This window comes from Porites lutea, chromosome 1, assembly GCF_958299795.1.
Source record: "Porites lutea chromosome 1, jaPorLute2.1, whole genome shotgun sequence".
In the NCBI taxonomy this organism is placed as follows: domain Eukaryota; kingdom Metazoa; phylum Cnidaria; class Anthozoa; order Scleractinia; family Poritidae; genus Porites; species Porites lutea.
In genome coordinates this window covers 59,969,194-59,987,580 of record NC_133201.1, presented here as the reverse complement: position 1 = coordinate 59,987,580, position 18,387 = coordinate 59,969,194, and the positions used below count along the sequence as shown (strand labels likewise).

The 18,387-nt window shown below is 32.2% G+C and overlaps 2 protein-coding genes across 3 annotated transcripts; both read right to left on the bottom strand.

Moving 5' to 3' along the window:
• Positions 1–4,917: 4,917 nt before the first annotated feature.
• Positions 4,918–5,535, bottom strand: LOC140933264 (uncharacterized). Its single transcript, XM_073382793.1, has one exon. It carries the CDS (start codon positions 5,533–5,535, stop codon positions 4,918–4,920), a length of 618 nt encoding a protein of 205 aa, XP_073238894.1.
• Positions 5,536–11,085: 5,550 nt separating this feature from the next.
• On the bottom strand, positions 11,086–16,836 carry LOC140940824 (CHRNA7-FAM7A fusion protein-like). Of its 2 annotated transcripts, XM_073389786.1 has the most exons (7): positions 16,746–16,836; positions 15,642–15,686; positions 15,222–15,331; positions 13,985–14,129; positions 13,083–13,350; positions 12,060–12,232; positions 11,086–11,868 (listed from the first exon to the last, which is right to left on the bottom strand). In XM_073389786.1, exons 3-7 carry the CDS (start codon positions 15,251–15,253, stop codon positions 11,086–11,088), a joined length of 1,401 nt encoding a protein of 466 aa, XP_073245887.1. In that variant the 5' UTR covers positions 15,254–15,331; positions 15,642–15,686; positions 16,746–16,836. The 2 variants fall into 2 exon arrangements, with proteins under 2 accessions (XP_073245887.1, XP_073245895.1); XM_073389794.1 differs by lacking the exon at positions 15,642–15,686 and having other exon boundaries at positions 16,746–16,760.
• Between the last annotated feature and the right edge of the window lie 1,551 nt (positions 16,837–18,387).

Below are 18,387 nucleotides of genomic sequence, written 5' to 3'. Positions count from 1 at the left end.
AGTATGTGGATGATAAACCTTCCTCATCAACAAATCTAGCAATTGATTCAAACATTGATATGAGAAATACATACCGAATTAAAAATCTAAGCACACCACTGGATGCAAAAGAACCTCCTACAAAAGAATATGTAGACAATACATTTCTTGATAGAGATGGATCTTATCCAATGAAAGGTAATCTTAACATGGATAATCATAGAATTTTAAACCTACCAACTCCAATGGGTCCCAGACAACCAACACCATTAGCCTATACAGATATAAAGTATCTACATGTTGGTGGAACAAATAAAATGTTAAACTCACTTAACATGAATAATAAACCTATAATTGGTCTAAGACCACCTTTTAATGATACAGATGCTGCAACCAAAAAGTATGTGGATGATAAAGGATTTACAACAGGTTACTTAAAAAAAGATGGAACGGATCGTATGACTGGAAACTTAAATATGAACAATAAAAAAATTATTAGTTTAAGTAAACCAACCCAAGACAATGATGCTGTAAATAAAGATTATGTTGATAAACTAACTCATCACACTGCAGTTCAACCAAGTCATTACAACGATCAATTTACTTTTCTTATGTCTAATGCAGCACAATGGACTGATGAAATAGATACTGGAACTAGTTTTGTTATATCAAAAATAGCAGACTTACCTCCTTCAAAAGGTAATTTTCATAACTATAACCACAAAGTAATTTATGTAAAAATAAACAAAAATTCTCAAGGTGGCTATAAGTACAAAATGTCAGTTAACTTTTACAGATTAACCGCTAATGTTGATTACACACTATGTTTGGAAATACTAAACACTGACTATCAACTTTGGCATAAGTCTCAAATAAGTGTAGACAAAGGAACTTCATCAGGATTATCAATTGAAAATGTAAGTGTAAAAAAACTATCTCATAGTTATATAGATGCAACAAATCAATCACAATATATGTATTACCATAGAATAATAGTTAATTTTAAAAAGTTGTCAACTGGTAATAGGTTCTTTCTTCATTTTCTTGTTAATATACCACAAGAAGGAAGTGACTTGTCTGTGTATCCAAGACAGTTTTCAGGAGTTTATTTTATTACTTATGGTATTGTGGGTAAAGTAAGCAATATCGACCCAGATAAAGTTTATGACTATCACACAGCATTTGATATCAAACCAACAGAAGTTACATACAATGTTGACATAAATGCAAATAATAAAAAAATATTAAACATTGATCTTGATAAAAATAATAATAATAGTGCAGCAACAGTTGGAATGGTAAATGAGTTTAATACAGCAACAGTTGGAATTGTAAATAAAAATTTACCTTTTATAAAAAATTATGTTTACAGAAAATATTTTGAACATTTTTTTGACTTTAGCGATTCAAACAATTATGTTATAAATAAAAATTCATTTGGTGTTGTGTTTAATGCTTTGTCCTCTATTACAGGAAATTCTGCACAAAATATTACATTTCCAAGTAAAACAATGGATAACATAAAAGAAACTGGATTAAGAATAAATGATTATAAGATATCTTTTAAACCACCAATTAAAAATACAAGTTACACTTTATGTATTGTTTTTTCTCATTTTAAAAGAAATAATTTTCATATAAAAAAATATGATGTGACTAATGCAAATTCAAGACAACAACTTTTATTTTTATACTATTTATATGTAACTCGTGCACTAAACATAAATATTGGTAGTGTAAGCAAAAATTTAGCAATACCATCTAGTTTTAGTGGAAAAAAAATAGTTTTATGGTTAACAGAAAGTATTAGTGATAATATTACAAAAGTTAATATAAGTAACTATTCCGCAGACTTAGACGCTAATATTGTAAGAACTTCAGCTAACCTTGAATTTGAATTTTCGTGTAAAGATTCAGTGATAGAAAAATTTATGTACTCTCCAAACTTTTACGACATTGACTCCCCAGTACATCATCATATATTACTACAAGAAAAGATAAACGGAAATTATGTATTATAGACTAAACTAAGATTATATACATAAAATAATAAAAAATGAAAGATATTTTTGATTTTAATCACATAGACCCATCTCTATCAAAATCTGATATTAAAACAATAAAAGATTTTTACAGTTACTACCATAAAAAATATTGGTGTTTTAAGAGGTCTTATAAATCTTATAAATTTCTTGATAATTGTTTTACAATCTCTGGAATATGTTTGGTAGCAATAGGAACTATTACTGGGGGAATTACACTTAATCCTATTATTCTCGGAGTTGTAAATGGTGCTGGTATTATTATGACTGGAGTTGGAAAAAAACAAAATTATAAGAGGAAAATTGAGATGACAAAAATTGCATACACTACTTATGAAAAAGTTCTTGTTGAACTTCGAGCTGTACTTAGAGGAGATGAATGGGATAAACAAAAATTCGTAGATAGAATGAAACTAATAGATGATATGATAATTGATCAATCTCCTGAACCGGATAAATTTGAGATTAAATATAATAATAAGTTTAATAACTAGTTTCAATATTTTATTTTAATATTGAAACTTATTAATAATAGTATAATTTTTCTTTTATTAAAAGTTTTTTAAGTTTTTGAAAATCATGTTTTGAGTATAAATCTTCTTGTTTCTTTTCTTGTTCTTCATTCATTGTAAGACCATAACCTTCAGCAAAATAAGCATAAGAATCTTCTTCTCTTTTATGTAAATAAAATTGTTCTGGTGCATCAGTTTTTTCAAGAAAACTAACTAATTTTTTAATCTTTTTTCCTATTACAGGATCTTCAACCTCAATATAAATTTTAATTGGAATATATTCATATGTATCATGTTGAAGATATTTTAATAATCTATTAAAAACAAAAATATCTTCAGGATATTCTCCATCACCATGCATAATATTAATAATTTCTTTAAAAGGTATTTCGTCTTCGTCTTCTTCTTCGTTTTCTTTTTTGTTATCTTCATCAGTAATAAGGTAAGTTATGTTATCTTCTTTGTTAACTTCTTTGTTATCTTCTTCGTCTTCTTTGTTATCTTCTTTGTTATCTTCTTCAATGATTTCTTTCTGTTTTTCTTTAATAATTTCTGCAGCATTAAAACTCGTTAATTTTTCTCTTTGTTCAAAAGTGTAATTTTTTCCATCATTACAACCAATAATACAACCAATATCTTCAATTAAATTATCAATCATATATTGTAAAACACTTGGATGAAGTTTATATAAAATTTCACAAATTTGTTCTAAATTTTTTAAAGATCTAGGATTAATTTCAATATGCATTTTTTATCTATTAATTATATAAGAATGATAAAAACTATTGTTAATTACGTTAACTTTTACTACCCCACAATTAAAAATATAAAACAAACAGAAGATATTATAAAAACAGCATTGGTATATCGATTTTTATACGAACATTATGTAAAAGATTATATTTCACTTGAAACAATAATATATCATTTAGATATTTTACCTGTTAACTCTAATAGTTCGATAATCAAAAATCATTTAATATTTCATAGAGCGTTTAAATCTTTTTACAAAAATTACAAAGCTGGAAGAGGATGTGTTTATGTATTTGATTCTCCAATAAAAAGTGAAGTTCTTGGGTATTTAACCGGTATTTTATATTGGATTTTTCATAAAGGAATAATATAATTATAGATAAAAAATGGAATGTAGAATTATTTTAAAAAAAGATCTTGAAAAACTTGGTAGAAAACTAATGAAAGATTTTTATATACATACACATGATAAATACATGTTAACTTTTCCTGAAGTAAAATTGAAAAGAAAATACTATGATTCATTTATTATCAAAAAATATTTGATACATAAATTAGAAACTGAGGATAAAAATGAAGCTCTTAAAAATTTGTCGGATAAATTAAAAATTGATTTGCAAGATGAAACTCTTATAAATTTGTATTCTAAAGTAAAACTTATATATGCAAATGAATCACCTGAAAAAGAAACTTTTAAAAAATTGTTTATAGATTTAGAAAATGAGATTGAAAATGAAAATCTTGATTTGGATTTAATAGCTCATTTTATATGCCAAATGAAATATAGAGTAAAATTAGATGAACAGTTAGATATGGAACTCGATGAAGATCTTTGGCATATGAAAAAAGCATTTATTCAACTATATAATGTATATGATCATAACTATAGTTATTTAGAACATAGCAAATACTTTAGTAATTATAAAATAAATCAAGATATGTTTAGTAATTATAAAATAAATCAAGATATGTTTAGTAATATCTTTGGTAATATGAAAGATATGTTTAGTAATATCTTTGAAGTATTTCATTAAAATTTTATATTAGCCTAATAATATAAAATTATTTTATCAGTTCTTTATAAGTTTCCCACCATCTATCATAAGTTTCTAAAGTTTTAGGACTTATTTTAAGCACTATACTTTTATACTTTTCACACCCCATTTCATCCAAAATTTTTTTTATTACATAAGTAATATTTATCATTCTCTTTCTAAAATATTGTTTGTTAATATGTACCATAATGTAATTATCTATTTTTAATAACCTGTTGTAAAGTTCACATTTTTGTTCATCAGGAAGATCTATTAGTTTAGAAATCTGATTAACCTTTTTATCGTAGTAATACTTTCTGTGATAAATACTCTTTTTTCTATAATGTACCCTATCATAATCTTTCACATCGTAAAATCCTAATACATGTCCGTTTACTGTTCCACAATTGTAACATATTTTTTGACCAAAATCAATAAAAAAAGATTCTGTATTTTTACAGCCTAAACATGAAGCTACTTTTGACTTTTTAATCCCCTCACTTTCTTCTACTTTATAATTATGTAAAATATTGAGATATTTTTTTATTTCTTCTTCTGTATATGACATTTATTATTTCTACTTGTTACATCTTAAATCTAATATTTTTCTCTAATAGCTAGAGTATGTATTTGGTCATTTAACACATGTCTCTTATCATCTCTATTGCTTAGAGCTACTTTGTTAACCTCTTTAGAATATATATCATGTTTTTCACTTCTTATTATTTTCATCTTTCTCATTTCTTTTTCACCAGAAAATAAACATCTAACATAATCATCAAATATTATTGACTTTTTTACCACATTTTTTTTTATTCCTTTACACTTTTTTAACTCTTTTTCACTTTCAACTTTATAACTGTATAGTTTAGGACGTAATCCAACAAAATGAGTTATCTGTTTTCCTGATGCTTCATCCTTAAACGCGCCAATTACTTTTTTGTTAACTCCTGTTAATATACCAGAAGGATGATCTGATGGATAATCACTGGTATCAAATTTATCTTTTACATCAAGACATATATCTTTATAAAAATCTTTTGTTTTAATCTGATACATTAGGCTGTCAGTATCTGTAAACAATAACTCAGCTTTTTTTCCATATTTATCTTTGATATAATTATAATGAAAATCAAACATTAGAGTTTTTGATAAGTCTAAAATTGCTTGACCAACATATACTGGTTTATTAAAATACACTTCTGTCTTTTTCATATGAATAGCAATAAGATTTCGATCAAATATTGTACATCTATCAAAGTTTGGACGACTTGATAGTTTTAATGCTTTTTTACGATCATCAATAAGTACTATATTTTGACGCTTTCTAATATTTTCTATTGTTTTACCAAAAACTGAATTGTTCATTAGTTTAAAAAAGTCTTTCTCAAAATTGTTTGCAGCACATTTTCGAAGTTCTGTATTTTTTCTTATATATGGTTCCATCCAAGGAGACTGATAAAATGATATTCCTCTGTGAACAGCAGTAATCCTCATACCCAACTCAAGACATTGTCTAAGAGCTCTGTAATGAATAACATAATTTTTTCTTGGTTTAAAATGACATATTAGTTTTTCAACTCCATTAACCTTCATTAATTCAGGTGCAAGAGGATAGTCATTATGAAGATCCCATAAGTCTGGTGGATACTCCAAATCAACTTCAAAAATATATCCCTTCTTACCAGTATTTGCCATACTATCATTTGTTTTTTCTAAAATTTCCATTACCTTTTCTTTTGTAATATTTGTCATCATTTTAAAACCATGTGTTGGTAAATTCTGAGACATAGCCCAACCATAAAGATTGTTTGCGTCCAAATATTGTATAAACGATGATTTCTTTTCAGGATTATAATTTTTCATATATTTATTATTTGCTTCTGCATACCTTTTTGATATATGTGTTATTCCACCACGAATACCTTTCTCAAACATCATTAACATATCATAGTCATGTAATAACTCTAAACGTTGTCCTGTTGTTTTTAGACATGCATCCCAAGCTAAACCAGGAGATGTGTAGTAATGAGCTGGATCTAATTTGTAATGTTTAAGACAAGTTTTCCTAAAGTTTTCAAACACATCTGCCAAAAGCATTACATCAGATTTTAGGTAAAGATCGTGATAGTCTCTTATTGTTTTACACCCAAATGTATTCCAGACTTTAATCGCATGTTGATAATCTTCATCACTTATATCTTCATCATTTAGTTTTGAATAAAACCCCTGTTTTGGTGGTAATTGTTTTTCAGATAGTTTTTCAATTGATGATACATAGTCATAAGGAAAAACTCCTTTACGAGTTAGTAATGAAGTATTATTCTTAAAAGTATGTTTTGTAATATGAAAATCATCTTGGTTTAAATTTGAAACAAGATTGGCTAGTGATGTTTGCAGAAACTTAAATGAGTCAACAAATCTAATTTCAAAATTTATTGGAATAATATCACCATTAATATGTTTGTACTCTCCAACTTTAATAGATTTAGAAAATGAAAGATATTTTTCTTCAGTAGATGGAATACAACTAAGATTACCATCTATTTTAGCAAGTTGTTTGATAAATAGATGAGCATCATAACCCTGAAGATTGTGAAATATAACTGGTAATATTCTTGGTTTTTTACACATAAGATTACATTTGTTATGTGCTGCACCACGGTACTTACCTGTAAAATGACAATGATCTCTAACTTTATCTTTACCTAATTTACCACTACAAATATGACAATTAACCGCATTATTAAAATCTTTATTTGATTTTTCACTCATTACTAAAGGTTTTGGTTTACAATAAAAATCTTCATATATCCCTTTAGTCATTTTTGTAAGTTTTTCTACAAATATTTTAGCAATATCTTCATCATCTGATTTTTTTGTATAAATGATTGGTTTAATTCTTTTATTAACAATACCCTTTGTATAAAAACAAAATCCTGATGGTTCATGTTTTTGATAGTTATAGTTGTAAGAATCTTTAGGATTGGGAGAACAGCTATTCATTGGTTTAGTAAAACATTCAAAATCTGCATATACAACAAAAGGAATAGGAAGTTGTTTATCATAATTAGTAAAGTGTAAAGTTTTGTTTTTTTCTGGCATTTTTACAAATGATGTTTTATTACTAGAACAATATTTGATGTGTTTATCTAATAATTCTGGTTTTGTAAAATAACAAAGACATCTCTTACAAATATTAATTGGTTCATATGTTCTTGAAGTAATTTGACTACGTACAAGACGGGAAAAGTTTTTAATTAGTGAATAATGAAATTTACCATCTTTTTCATACAAAAATAAATCAATAGTTTTTTTACAATCTTTCTCAGTCATTTTCAAAGGATAAATAGTATATCCATCATTTGAAAAAACATTTATTCCTGGAAGATCTGGATTAAGTTTTTCAAATTTGTTAATATCTTTTACTTTTATTGGAAATGTAATTCCTTTAGTGATAAGATCATTCTCATATTTTTTCAAATCTGTAAATCGACTATCATTCTTTTCTCTTGGATGAAGATAACGAAGTACTGACCAAATAAAACATTTATTATCTTTATTTCGAATACTAACAATTGCTTTTTTTCTCATAATCCAATCTGGAAGAGAAATATAAGAAGAACCTTTCATTGGTTTTAATTCAGTTGTATGAATATCTAATTGTACAATTTCTTTAAAATACCACCCACTACCATTTTGTTGATAAATAGATATTTTTTCACTAATCTCTTTATAACTATTACTTAATATATCTTCTTCATCAGTTGATTTAAAATTATTAAAAGTACTAGAATTAAAATATGATTTATCTTGAATATATAAATATTTATTACTATCTTTTGATATTTTTTCTTTTTTTTCCATCATACAAACTAAAACAAACCTTAATTTAGTATTGCGATGATTTCTAATAAATTTTTTAATAGTATGATAATAATAATCAAAAAACTGATAAGGTAAATAACCTGGTTTCCCTTTTATAATATATTTTTTAGCAAATTCGTTTAAAGCTGATTTCTCAACTTCAATTCCTTCTTCATACTCTTTTATAGCTCTCTCAAGAGCTTTTCGTAAATAGTCTGGAGTATCTTTAGGAATTTTTCTATTTTTTATACATTCCTCAAAATAATCCTCAAATGATTTTATCTTTTTGGTAACCACTTTAGACTTAATCTTTTTTGGTTTAACTTTTGGTTTAATTTTACCTTGTTTAATTTTATTTCCAATATCTCTCACTTTTTTTATTTTTTCAATCACTTTCATCTTTTCTTCCAATTCCTTATAATCTTTCTTAACTTCTTGTTTGTCTTGTGATAAAATTTTTTTTAATTCGTCCAAAGACAAATTCATAAGTTGTTTATTTGTAGATGATTGATGAGACATATCTTATATAATTATTATTTTATTTTTAAGTATTAAATCAAATTTATTTTTTCTGATTCACTTATTTATTTCTATCTCATCTATCAATATTAACAAATACTTTATTACAGTGTAGTATAGTAAATGTTGACATCTGCGTCACTTCAAATTATTTCTAACTCTTCGAGCAAAAGAGCGACTACTTGTTAAAATAACTTTTTTCTAACTCTTCGAACAAAGAGCGACTACTTGAGAACGAATGAAATGAGAGAACAAGAGGAGCGATCTTGTGAGTTGAATTAGAAAAAAGTTATTTTAACAAGAGAAGCGATTTTGTGAGTTGAGTTAGAAATAATTTGAAGTGAGGCAGATGGCAACATTTACTATACTACTCTCAATAACCATAGTTTAATACCATCAACTGACGTGATACAACTCACTTTGACTCTGAAGATGACTACCGCACAGGTTATTGAAAAGGCAGTCACTGTCAACAACAACAGTCCTATTCAGGACTACGTTCATCATTCTCAACCTACTTATAACTGATCATTGTTTGGCACGAATATCGAAAGATGATGAAATAAACCATAACGATTACATTAATGTAATCGTAACCCACATCTCCATTTTACTCTCCTCGATTTCGACCTCGTTGACGAAGTAGTCTCGATGAGGTATCGAAATGGGCTTCTTTATCCAAATAAAGTAGAACCTCCATTCATGGGACACCTTCGGGACCATGAGAGCAAATATCCCCTGATATCGTGCGTACTTAAACAAATCAACGATTTTAGTGGTCAGTCATTTTTTGAGTGCTAAGGATCTCCCCTGAATGGAGGTGAAATCAAGGTTTCGGGACCCACAAAAGTGTCCCTTTCCCCTGAATTAATGTTCTGTTGTATTGGTATGATCACAGCTGTTGGCCTGGCAAGTTAAAAAGTAGTATCTTCGAATTGATATTCTATATTATGGAATTAAAAAGACACTGAGAAATTGTTTAACTATTTTTGGATCACAGTTATCGTTTTCGAGGATGATCCAAGAGATATTCAACAACACAACTCTAAATTCGTAAAACAAGAACGATGGTGAAGTGGCAATTACTTGCAAGGGTAGAATTCTTAATGAAATCGACGAACCGTGGCGAGCACGGCTGAAACACTCACTTGATTTTGATATGGCCAGAAGATATCGGCTTCTTGAAAGTGAACCCCACTCTAGCTATAGTTCCAAACCAAAGCCCACTCAAAAGATTTGTGTCCACCTTGACAGCTAGCGAACTTTCTAGAGTAGCTTACAAGGAATTCCTAATTGGCGCTTACTGAAACGGTCAGTCATCTCTGATCAGGGAACCCCTCCCACCCTCTCCTGGGAAGATTGATCTCCGGCATTTTCCCCAGTGTTACACTTACATAAAAATCAAGATGGCAACCGTTACCGTAAGCGCTGGGTCTGGACGATCTTAGGTAAAAATGGTCTCCTGTTCAAATTTTAAGCCCCTCCCATTCAATCTCATGGCCAGTATGGCCAGCCTTACATGAAAAGTTATAGGCTTTTTCGAAGGAGTATGGTAAATATTATGGTGAGTGATTTTAAAATAAGCTAAATACTCTTTATTTAACTTTTTACGATCTATAATCTGCATAATTTAAACCACTATCAACAAACAGACTACTATTCGATACTATTCGATCGTCGTCTGATTAACAAATGAATTTCACAGGGGGCACTAGTTATTTAGTTAGAAGAACTGTTATGTCGCAAATATACGTTCCTGTACAATATTTCTTTGTCAATAAACTCTACAAATTCTGCCAACATCACCAAGCTTAAGTACAATTAGACCTGAGCTGGCGTAATCGACCTCACGCAATCGCATAAAAAAAAACTATATCCTTCAAATAAATCTGGAGGCCTATTGAAAAAAAAATATAAATGCTATTCCCTCGCAAAGGGAGGTATATAAATTTATCGGAATTCGCATCGCGTGTGGATCGCTTAGGGAGGTAAAATCGCGGGTGGCTTTAATTTCATCATATCGTTAGGGTATACGCCAGTTGCCCAGAAACAAAAACTCTATGGAAGCAAAAGGATCTTCGCAAACAACTATGTATTGTTCACAGTACATTGGAGAAAAATTTGGGAAAGAAACAAGAATCCTGTTACTGTATGTGACAGCAGCTACTATGTTGAGATGGCGTACTGAACCCTAACCCTAACCCATTTCTTTTTACATCTATACTAATATGACGGTGGGTAATTATCTAATAAATATTCTTCTTCGTTTCTTTTCAATTACAAAGTTCAACAGGTACATTATGTATACCTGTGAGCATGTTCATAATGATAAGTTTCTGTATGTTATCAGTAAATAAATTGTCGGTCTTTTTCGGGAGGTCATTCCCATGCATAACTCGGAGCCTGCATGAAAATAACCACAGTGGAGAGGCATAATATGAAGAAAAACAGCCAAAGAAAAAATTTGTCTATAATAGCAGCAACAAGCTGCCATTCCTCTTTCATGAGATCTCCTCTCTCTTGCTCACGAATATATCGGACAATCTCTCCCACATCCTTAGAAAGAGAACTCTGGGTTTCCAGCAAAGTCCTTTTTGTAGGATCAGCATCTGTAACGTCGTCTGCTGATTTGCCGTGTAAGTTGGTGAATAGAGGTTGGGATTCATTATCCAATAAGTTGTTTCTGGAGTTTGCGCGACTAGCGGTACGGCTCTGTAATCGGCTTGGCATGCGGAAGTGATTAGGGATACCATCTCGAAAGGCACCACCCAGATTATCGAAAATTGGGGGCATGCTGTGGCGATTGTTAGCGGCTGCTTTGACCCGTAGAAGATTCAAATGTGGATGAAGATCTCCTGATAAACTTGATTCAGAATTCTTGAAATGACTGTGCGAAGATGACTGCAGTCGTGAAATGTTGGGAATTTTCTTGTGGACGGCAGTTTCCGGATCTATGTTGTCATTTTCATCTGTTTCGGGCAGTTTTGGCTGAGAGGGTTCCTTTGCATCAATACCATGAAGGATTTTCTTCACCGGTACTCTAGTAAGACGAGCCATCCAGCCAAGGACTACGTGACGAACCCAGTTTGGAACAGGCGTGTGGGAAGGATTGTTGAAATAGCATCTCAAAACTAGGCAAGTTGCAACCAGCGCCAGGGCCACCTAACAAGAATACAAAGGTCTTATGTCACATGTGCAATCAAACATTTAAACATTAACCATTTTCTTCTGCATTCCGGAACAAATACAAATGAACCTAAAGATAAACTTTCAAATACGCTGCATTTTGCTGCCACGCAAGGCTGTCTCACTGAGAAAGAATAATTTCTGAAAATGAAAGATGTTTTACTGACCTCAAACACACTTCCGTAGAAGTAGACGGAAATGAGAGGAACGGTCTCTGAAGTAGCCGGAATGATTTCCACAACAAGTAACATGAACACAGTCAAAGCCAGCAAATTTGTTATGACAAGCGTCAGACGCTCACCGGATTCAGGAGGTAAATAAAACGACAAAAGCGTTAAGGCTGTGGAAACAGAAGAAAACAAGTCAAAACCAAACCATAACCAATGGAGGTAAACATACTAAAGCATGGTATTTTATGGTGGAGTTTCGCATGCTGAGCAACAGTTATTTCAAAAGCGACCATTTGTTTTTGAAAACTGTCTAGCATAAAGTTCAAAATAATGATGGACCAGAGACTACTGAAGAAAAAACAGTCTAAACAGTATAGTAATATAATAGTGCGAACCTTGGCTCTAAGAAGCTACAGCTATAATGAAAGGTATGGTTTTCACTGAGGACATAAACATTTAAAGACGGCTGTAGTTGTAAATGAACAAATTAAAATGAATAGTAAAAGTCAATTTTGTGGGACGCTGGATTAATTGATCCCTATGAATGTTCCGCTTTGATCTGATAAGCAATGGCTGATCCAGAAAGCTGCGATAGGTAGGTAGGTAGCAGCTTTATTTAATGAGGGTAACACTTGACATTAAACACTGATGAACTGGTGGCCCTGTTTGAAACTTTCCCAGCTAACCTAGAGGAATTCAAAAAGAAATCATGATCAACATGGAACGTACTTATTCCAAAAGACTTCTTTCCTTTCACATGTTGCAATCCTAAAAAGCTGTTCCAAGGGAGAATGACCGGTACCGGTAACTTCTTTAACAGGGGCTCAATGCCTCTTAATCTTTAACAAAACCTACCTGCCGCGTAACAGGCGTTGCACGAAGCACGAAGCGCGAGGTCTTTAAGGATCATTCTCACTAGGCTTCCAGGACGTAGAGCAGGGAGAAAGGGGACATGGGGACGAGAACTCACTCAGGCTTAAGAATAAAACACGCGGAGCAGTAAATGAAAGGACAACATACCTGATATTAGGAAGCATGGAGCAATCAAATTGACAAAGTAAAACATATGACGGCGCCGTAAATCCATTGTGTACGTTATATCAGGATAAGGTTCAGGGCAGCATGCATAAAACTGCTGGTTTCGTTTGCAAGGCATACTATTGAGGTCCCACTCTCCATGCCGAATGAATTTCTTAATATCTCCAGTACACTCTTTTGGGTGCCCCTCTGGGACAAGATCAAGTCTTAAGCCATCGTACGTCCATGAGCCAAATTTCATCTTGCACACCTACCCAGCAAACAGAAAAATAGCATAAGACAATGAGGACTGATCAACGAAAAATTTGAATTGGTATTCTATTACTATGTGGTTTCGTGCCACACAACTGCGGCAGCACTTTCAGATGTATAATTAACAATTATTCCTCAAGCCCGAATGGGCTCTGAGTCAAAAGCCCATGAGGCCGAAGGCCGAATGGGCTATTGACTCAGAGGCCATGAGGGCCAGAGGAATAATTGTTGTAGTAAAATCCAACTAGTTGGTCAAAAATATCGAAAATAAAAAAATTCTGGCTAGTTAAAGCTAGACTTTAATCCTTTTTTGCCGCCAAAAAGCCCTCGCATTTCGCTACTAGGGGGGGCTATAACATGTAGCCTAGTAGTAGCTCAACCAATCAGAACGCAGCATTGATAATAGACCACTAGTTGGATTTTACTAATAACAGATATTTTCTTCTGGTTTCGATCAATAGTTGCCAAACTGATTCAAGCCATAAAGTGTAGAAATATGAACCGGTATTTGTGTAATAAATATTTGCGATGATCTAAGTTGTAGAGGTTATTCTGAAATAAAATGAGCTAAATATTCTATAACTCGGTCTTGACTATTACCACCAGCAGAAGTGAATACCTTGTTTATTTACCTGCCTGTCAAAAGGGAAATATGTGACGTCAAATTTGCAAGAGCTTGAGACAATTTTGGGTGCCATCCACATGATCATTCCAGTCGACTGTACAACAATTTTTGTTTTGAAACGATCCAAGGCTCCATCATCAGAATCATCCACACTAAGACCAAAAAAATCATCATTTTAACACAGCCTGCGTTTAAGACAAATCTGTAGTGCAGGCAAAACTAAGAATCCTAAGCACAAAATTCGACGGGAAACTGGATTTATTATATTCATACTGGGAAATACTAACTGATAAGCTACGTCGCAAATTTTCATACGCAAATGAGTTCTAGCCAATCAAAGGAGCAAACGATGTTTTTTCACGTGTAAGAAAAATGATACGTCCAATAAAAAGCCACAGCGGTGTGTGAGTTTCGCGCCAAAATTTCCGCCTTTTGAAGGCACTTGCAGCTTGCAGCGCCTTCGCTTTGCGAGTTGCATCGCAGACATTTAACAAGAAAAATCCACTAAGCATTTGAAACAAAAGACGAGCGAAATGATAAGCGCAATGCCACATGAAATATACTTTGTACGATATTAACGCACTCGTTACTTCGCGCTCTCGTCCTATTTATGATACGTCAACAACTCGTGCGTAGGTTCTCGGCGATTCACAGACGTCTCTCTTCCCTATTTTTTCTGAGGGGAGGGGGAGTCTGTACACAGGCTAATTGATGTTCCTTATTGTAAAATAGTCAATATCTCAAAGGAGGTATTTGAAACAGAGCTTGTTCTGAACCTTATATTCATGACGGCTGTGCCTTGAAGGCACATCTTCTAGGGAATTGGACAGTTTGCCCACTGTAAAGAGCTCTTCTTATTTCTTAAACTACCCATATAACACTGCTGCACGCAGCACTGACAACACTTAATAAAATGAAATACAGGTGTATTAAAGATACTTGGTCTCGGTGGAAATAAGTGAAGTGTTTATCCTAGGAGTACAAATTGGCATCAATCACGGACAGAATTTGATCTTCCCAGACCCCTAAATTTCCATAAGCTCCGCCGTTAGGTAATTGTTGTATCGATATATGCTGTTCACTTGAAATAACTTTAATCAGAAAGGATTTTATTCAGTTATCAAATAGCACTGGACGAAACTGATTGGAAAAATGAAAAACACAACCCGTACACTATAACCCTAGTTATATTTCAGTTCCTGGAAAGAGTAAGTTAACCAAAAAGCCAAAGAAATTTTACTTACTTATTATACAAAAAAATATCAGGTTTCCACATTTTGCTCTCATGAACGTTGACTGCTGTTATTCCACCAAATTCGGAACTGTTCCACTTTAAAAACGGATTGTGCCATGACTGTGAAGTAAATAGTTTATTTCTATGGATTAAGCTGCAATGTGAATATTTTTATTTAAGATTAAAAGGCACTTTTTATATTACTTAATTCTTATTGTACAGGCAGTAAATGAAAAATATCGGAAGAAGCTTTCAGCAATAAAATGAGATGCATGAAAACAAATTATGCAAAAGGTAGCAGGCAGTATGACAGTCCTTAACTCTGACTAAGGAGATAGTTGGTTTTCAAAAGGCTTGAGAAAAATGCATCCAAAATGAGAACATCATTAAAAAACACTAATCAAGAATGAATTACTACTACCCCTAGTACCTGTCGAATCCAAACGCTACTCTTCACAATTTGATTCTTAAAGTCCTGAAAAGTCAAACAGTCTACTTCAGATGTTATGTTTGAGATGCTGTTCAATAGACCTGAGCCGCGTCCACTATGAGTCCACCATCATAATGGATGGCAACTGTGATTAATTAATTACTAAGACATGACCCGCATACTGTACAGCCTGATAAGCAGAAACATGATGCAGATCCTGTATTAAGACAGGAAATTATTGATTCAGGGTGATAAAAAGAACTCCTAAACTTAGCATGAAAAAGTTTGAAGTTTACGGAATATTTGGGAGGATTAAGATTTATGATCTCGATAATTTGAGCAAGAGGCCTTTATTTAACAAATTTTTAGCATAATAATCACGAATAAAAAAAATCCCATCTGTTGGTATCGCTCGTCTTTGCTTCCCAATTACGCTTTCTTTTCTCTTTCTGAAACTGAGCACTGAATTTATTTTCCGCAATCATGCACTTTACTCGATCGCATTGTTGGAATAGTCTCTCGTACACAAAATTAAACAGTCTTTAAATAGATTTCAATTGTTTGATTCCGCCATTAAAATTCAAACAAACTCTAAAATACTTACAGATTTCACTTTTGATCAAAGTCATTTCCAGATCACTATTAAATCACTATTTCTCGACTCTTATGTGAACAGCAAAAAAAATGACCATTCCATCACACGGGATTTTATCTTTTGGGTAGCCTTTCACAAAAGAACACTCGAATTGTTCAAAAGAGCCACTCTAGGATTACGTAATTAAGGCTGATAATAAGAAAAGGCAATACACTAAGTTAAGGTATTTTTTAGAATAGCCAGACCACGGTTACCAAGCTTTAAAACAAATAAGTGGACTAGAAACGTCTCTGTAGACAACAACATGAATTCATCATTTGCTAGTTCTCGTTGTTTGTTTGTTTTTCTAGTATCCATTTTAAACACACTTTTTACCTGAAAAGTTGCCACCACATTCAATAGGAAACGAAATGTTAACAATAGACGTTAAAAACAATGGGTTGGTCTTAATGAGCTATTAGTTAATTAAAGATAAAGATAGTTATTTGACGAAATATTTTGAAACTAACCACTTCAATGATCTGATGTAGGGAGATACCAAACTTAACACGCACAGTATCGGTCTTTTTTTCCACAGGTCGTATCTCCGCATCAGATTTGCTGAGCAGATTACGTAACAGTCTTTTCTCATCGTCATCCGCTGCTTTCTTCTCAATTTTCTCTGTGTAGAAAAAAAATATATATTTAAAAATTAATTTTTATATGCGATCCTTTAAAAGAAAATATTCGGGAACAACCAAAGGTCAATTTCAGGGAGGTAGCTTTGATTAAAACATGCACCTATTTATTCAATATTTTTTCCTTTCTATGAATTTATTCAGTTACCTATCTATTGGTATGATAAAATAAACCTCAGTCCCACTAAAATGCTGGTAGACTGACGAATGGCGCAACCATGGGATACCTAGACTTGCTGACGAGTCGAGAGCTTTTTGAGCGACAAAATTCGTTTTTGAAGGCGGGTCGTTATATTGTCATCACTAAGTTTTCCCTTCTGACTGCTGAACCTGCAATAGTGTTCTTAAGAAAGTCTGCGGCAAGAGGCCAAATTTACCGACAACGCACCGAGTCTGTGTTCTTTTGGCCACCACCTGCATGCAGTTCATTATCATAATTGCTGGATACGTAATTACTGACAACCTTTTCGATGTTTCTTGTTGGCGTCTATCACGGGAAATAAGTAGTTTACTTATTCAATTATTAATTTGTTAGTCTTTTTGTTTAATAGCATGTTTATCATTTGCGTGTGTTGTTGTACTTTTCGTGTGTTTTTTAAGCGCTTCTGGAACATTTCTAACAATGTGAGATCAGTTGGATGAGCAATCAACTAACATCAGTCGTACTGTTTTCTTTTTTATGACTGCTGTGAATCAAACAATTGTACGAATTAGTTGAATCGTGGTTCGTGAAAAGCTCAACTGTGCAATTTTCCCCTTTTTTCTGTAATTGTGCCAACAGGGAGCACAATGAGGCATTAGCCTTTTTAGATAAAGAACTCATTCACCAAAACATCCATCTTAATGCGGAAAACGTTGCCCTGATATATATCTATATCTATTTCCTTAACTATAAATAATGCTTTTAAGGATGTTAAAGTAATGTCATCCATTCAGCTTCTTTCATGTCAGTAAAGATTATTGCAATGAACGAGGTGTTCATTTGATAAATATAATCATCGGTTAGTGTGTTTGTTTTACTGTACAACCAGCACATCTCTACTAAAAAATACGGCAAACTCCGAATGTTTTCTTATACTTTGATAACAACAGCGCTATCAGTTTTTAAAAATTTGATAACGTGTGACAAAGCCGCGCCAAATTTTCTTGTGTTTTCTCCGCACTGGCGCATTCATGTGGTATTATCAGAAACAAGCTAGGCTGAACACAATCTATGTGTTTGTTATTCTTATTGGTAATTTCTGTCAATCGCGGCGTAAAAGTCGTTGTAGCCAAAAGGTTTTGATACGGGTTTTTGAAAGTACACTAAGTTATACAACTCGTTCAGTAACGCGGCTCTGCAAACGATATAGAGGGTAGTAACTTGCGGGATCTGCGTCAAGGGAAAAAGTTCTCACACCAAAATGTATTAATATATCCAGTAAAACTAATGAAATTAGAAGCGTGTTAGGTGCTTTCTCTGCGTAATGAAGGT

Bases quoted from the DNA above. Each gene is read 5' to 3' on its own strand.
- LOC140933264 (XM_073382793.1), bottom strand. From the start codon at position 5,535: ATGAAAAAGACAGAAGTGTATTTTAATAAACCAGTATATGTTGGTCAA.
- LOC140940824 (XM_073389786.1), bottom strand. From the start codon at position 15,253: ATGTGGAAACCTGATATTTTTTTGTATAATAA. The intron at 13,351-13,984 runs GTAAATAAACAA...TTTGCTGGGTAG, and splicing joins ATTTCCCTTTTGACAGGCAG to GTGTGCAAGATGAAATTTGG. The intron at 12,233-13,082 runs GTATGTTGTCCT...CTGTTTCCACAG, and splicing joins TCCATGCTTCCTAATATCAG to CCTTAACGCTTTTGTCGTTT.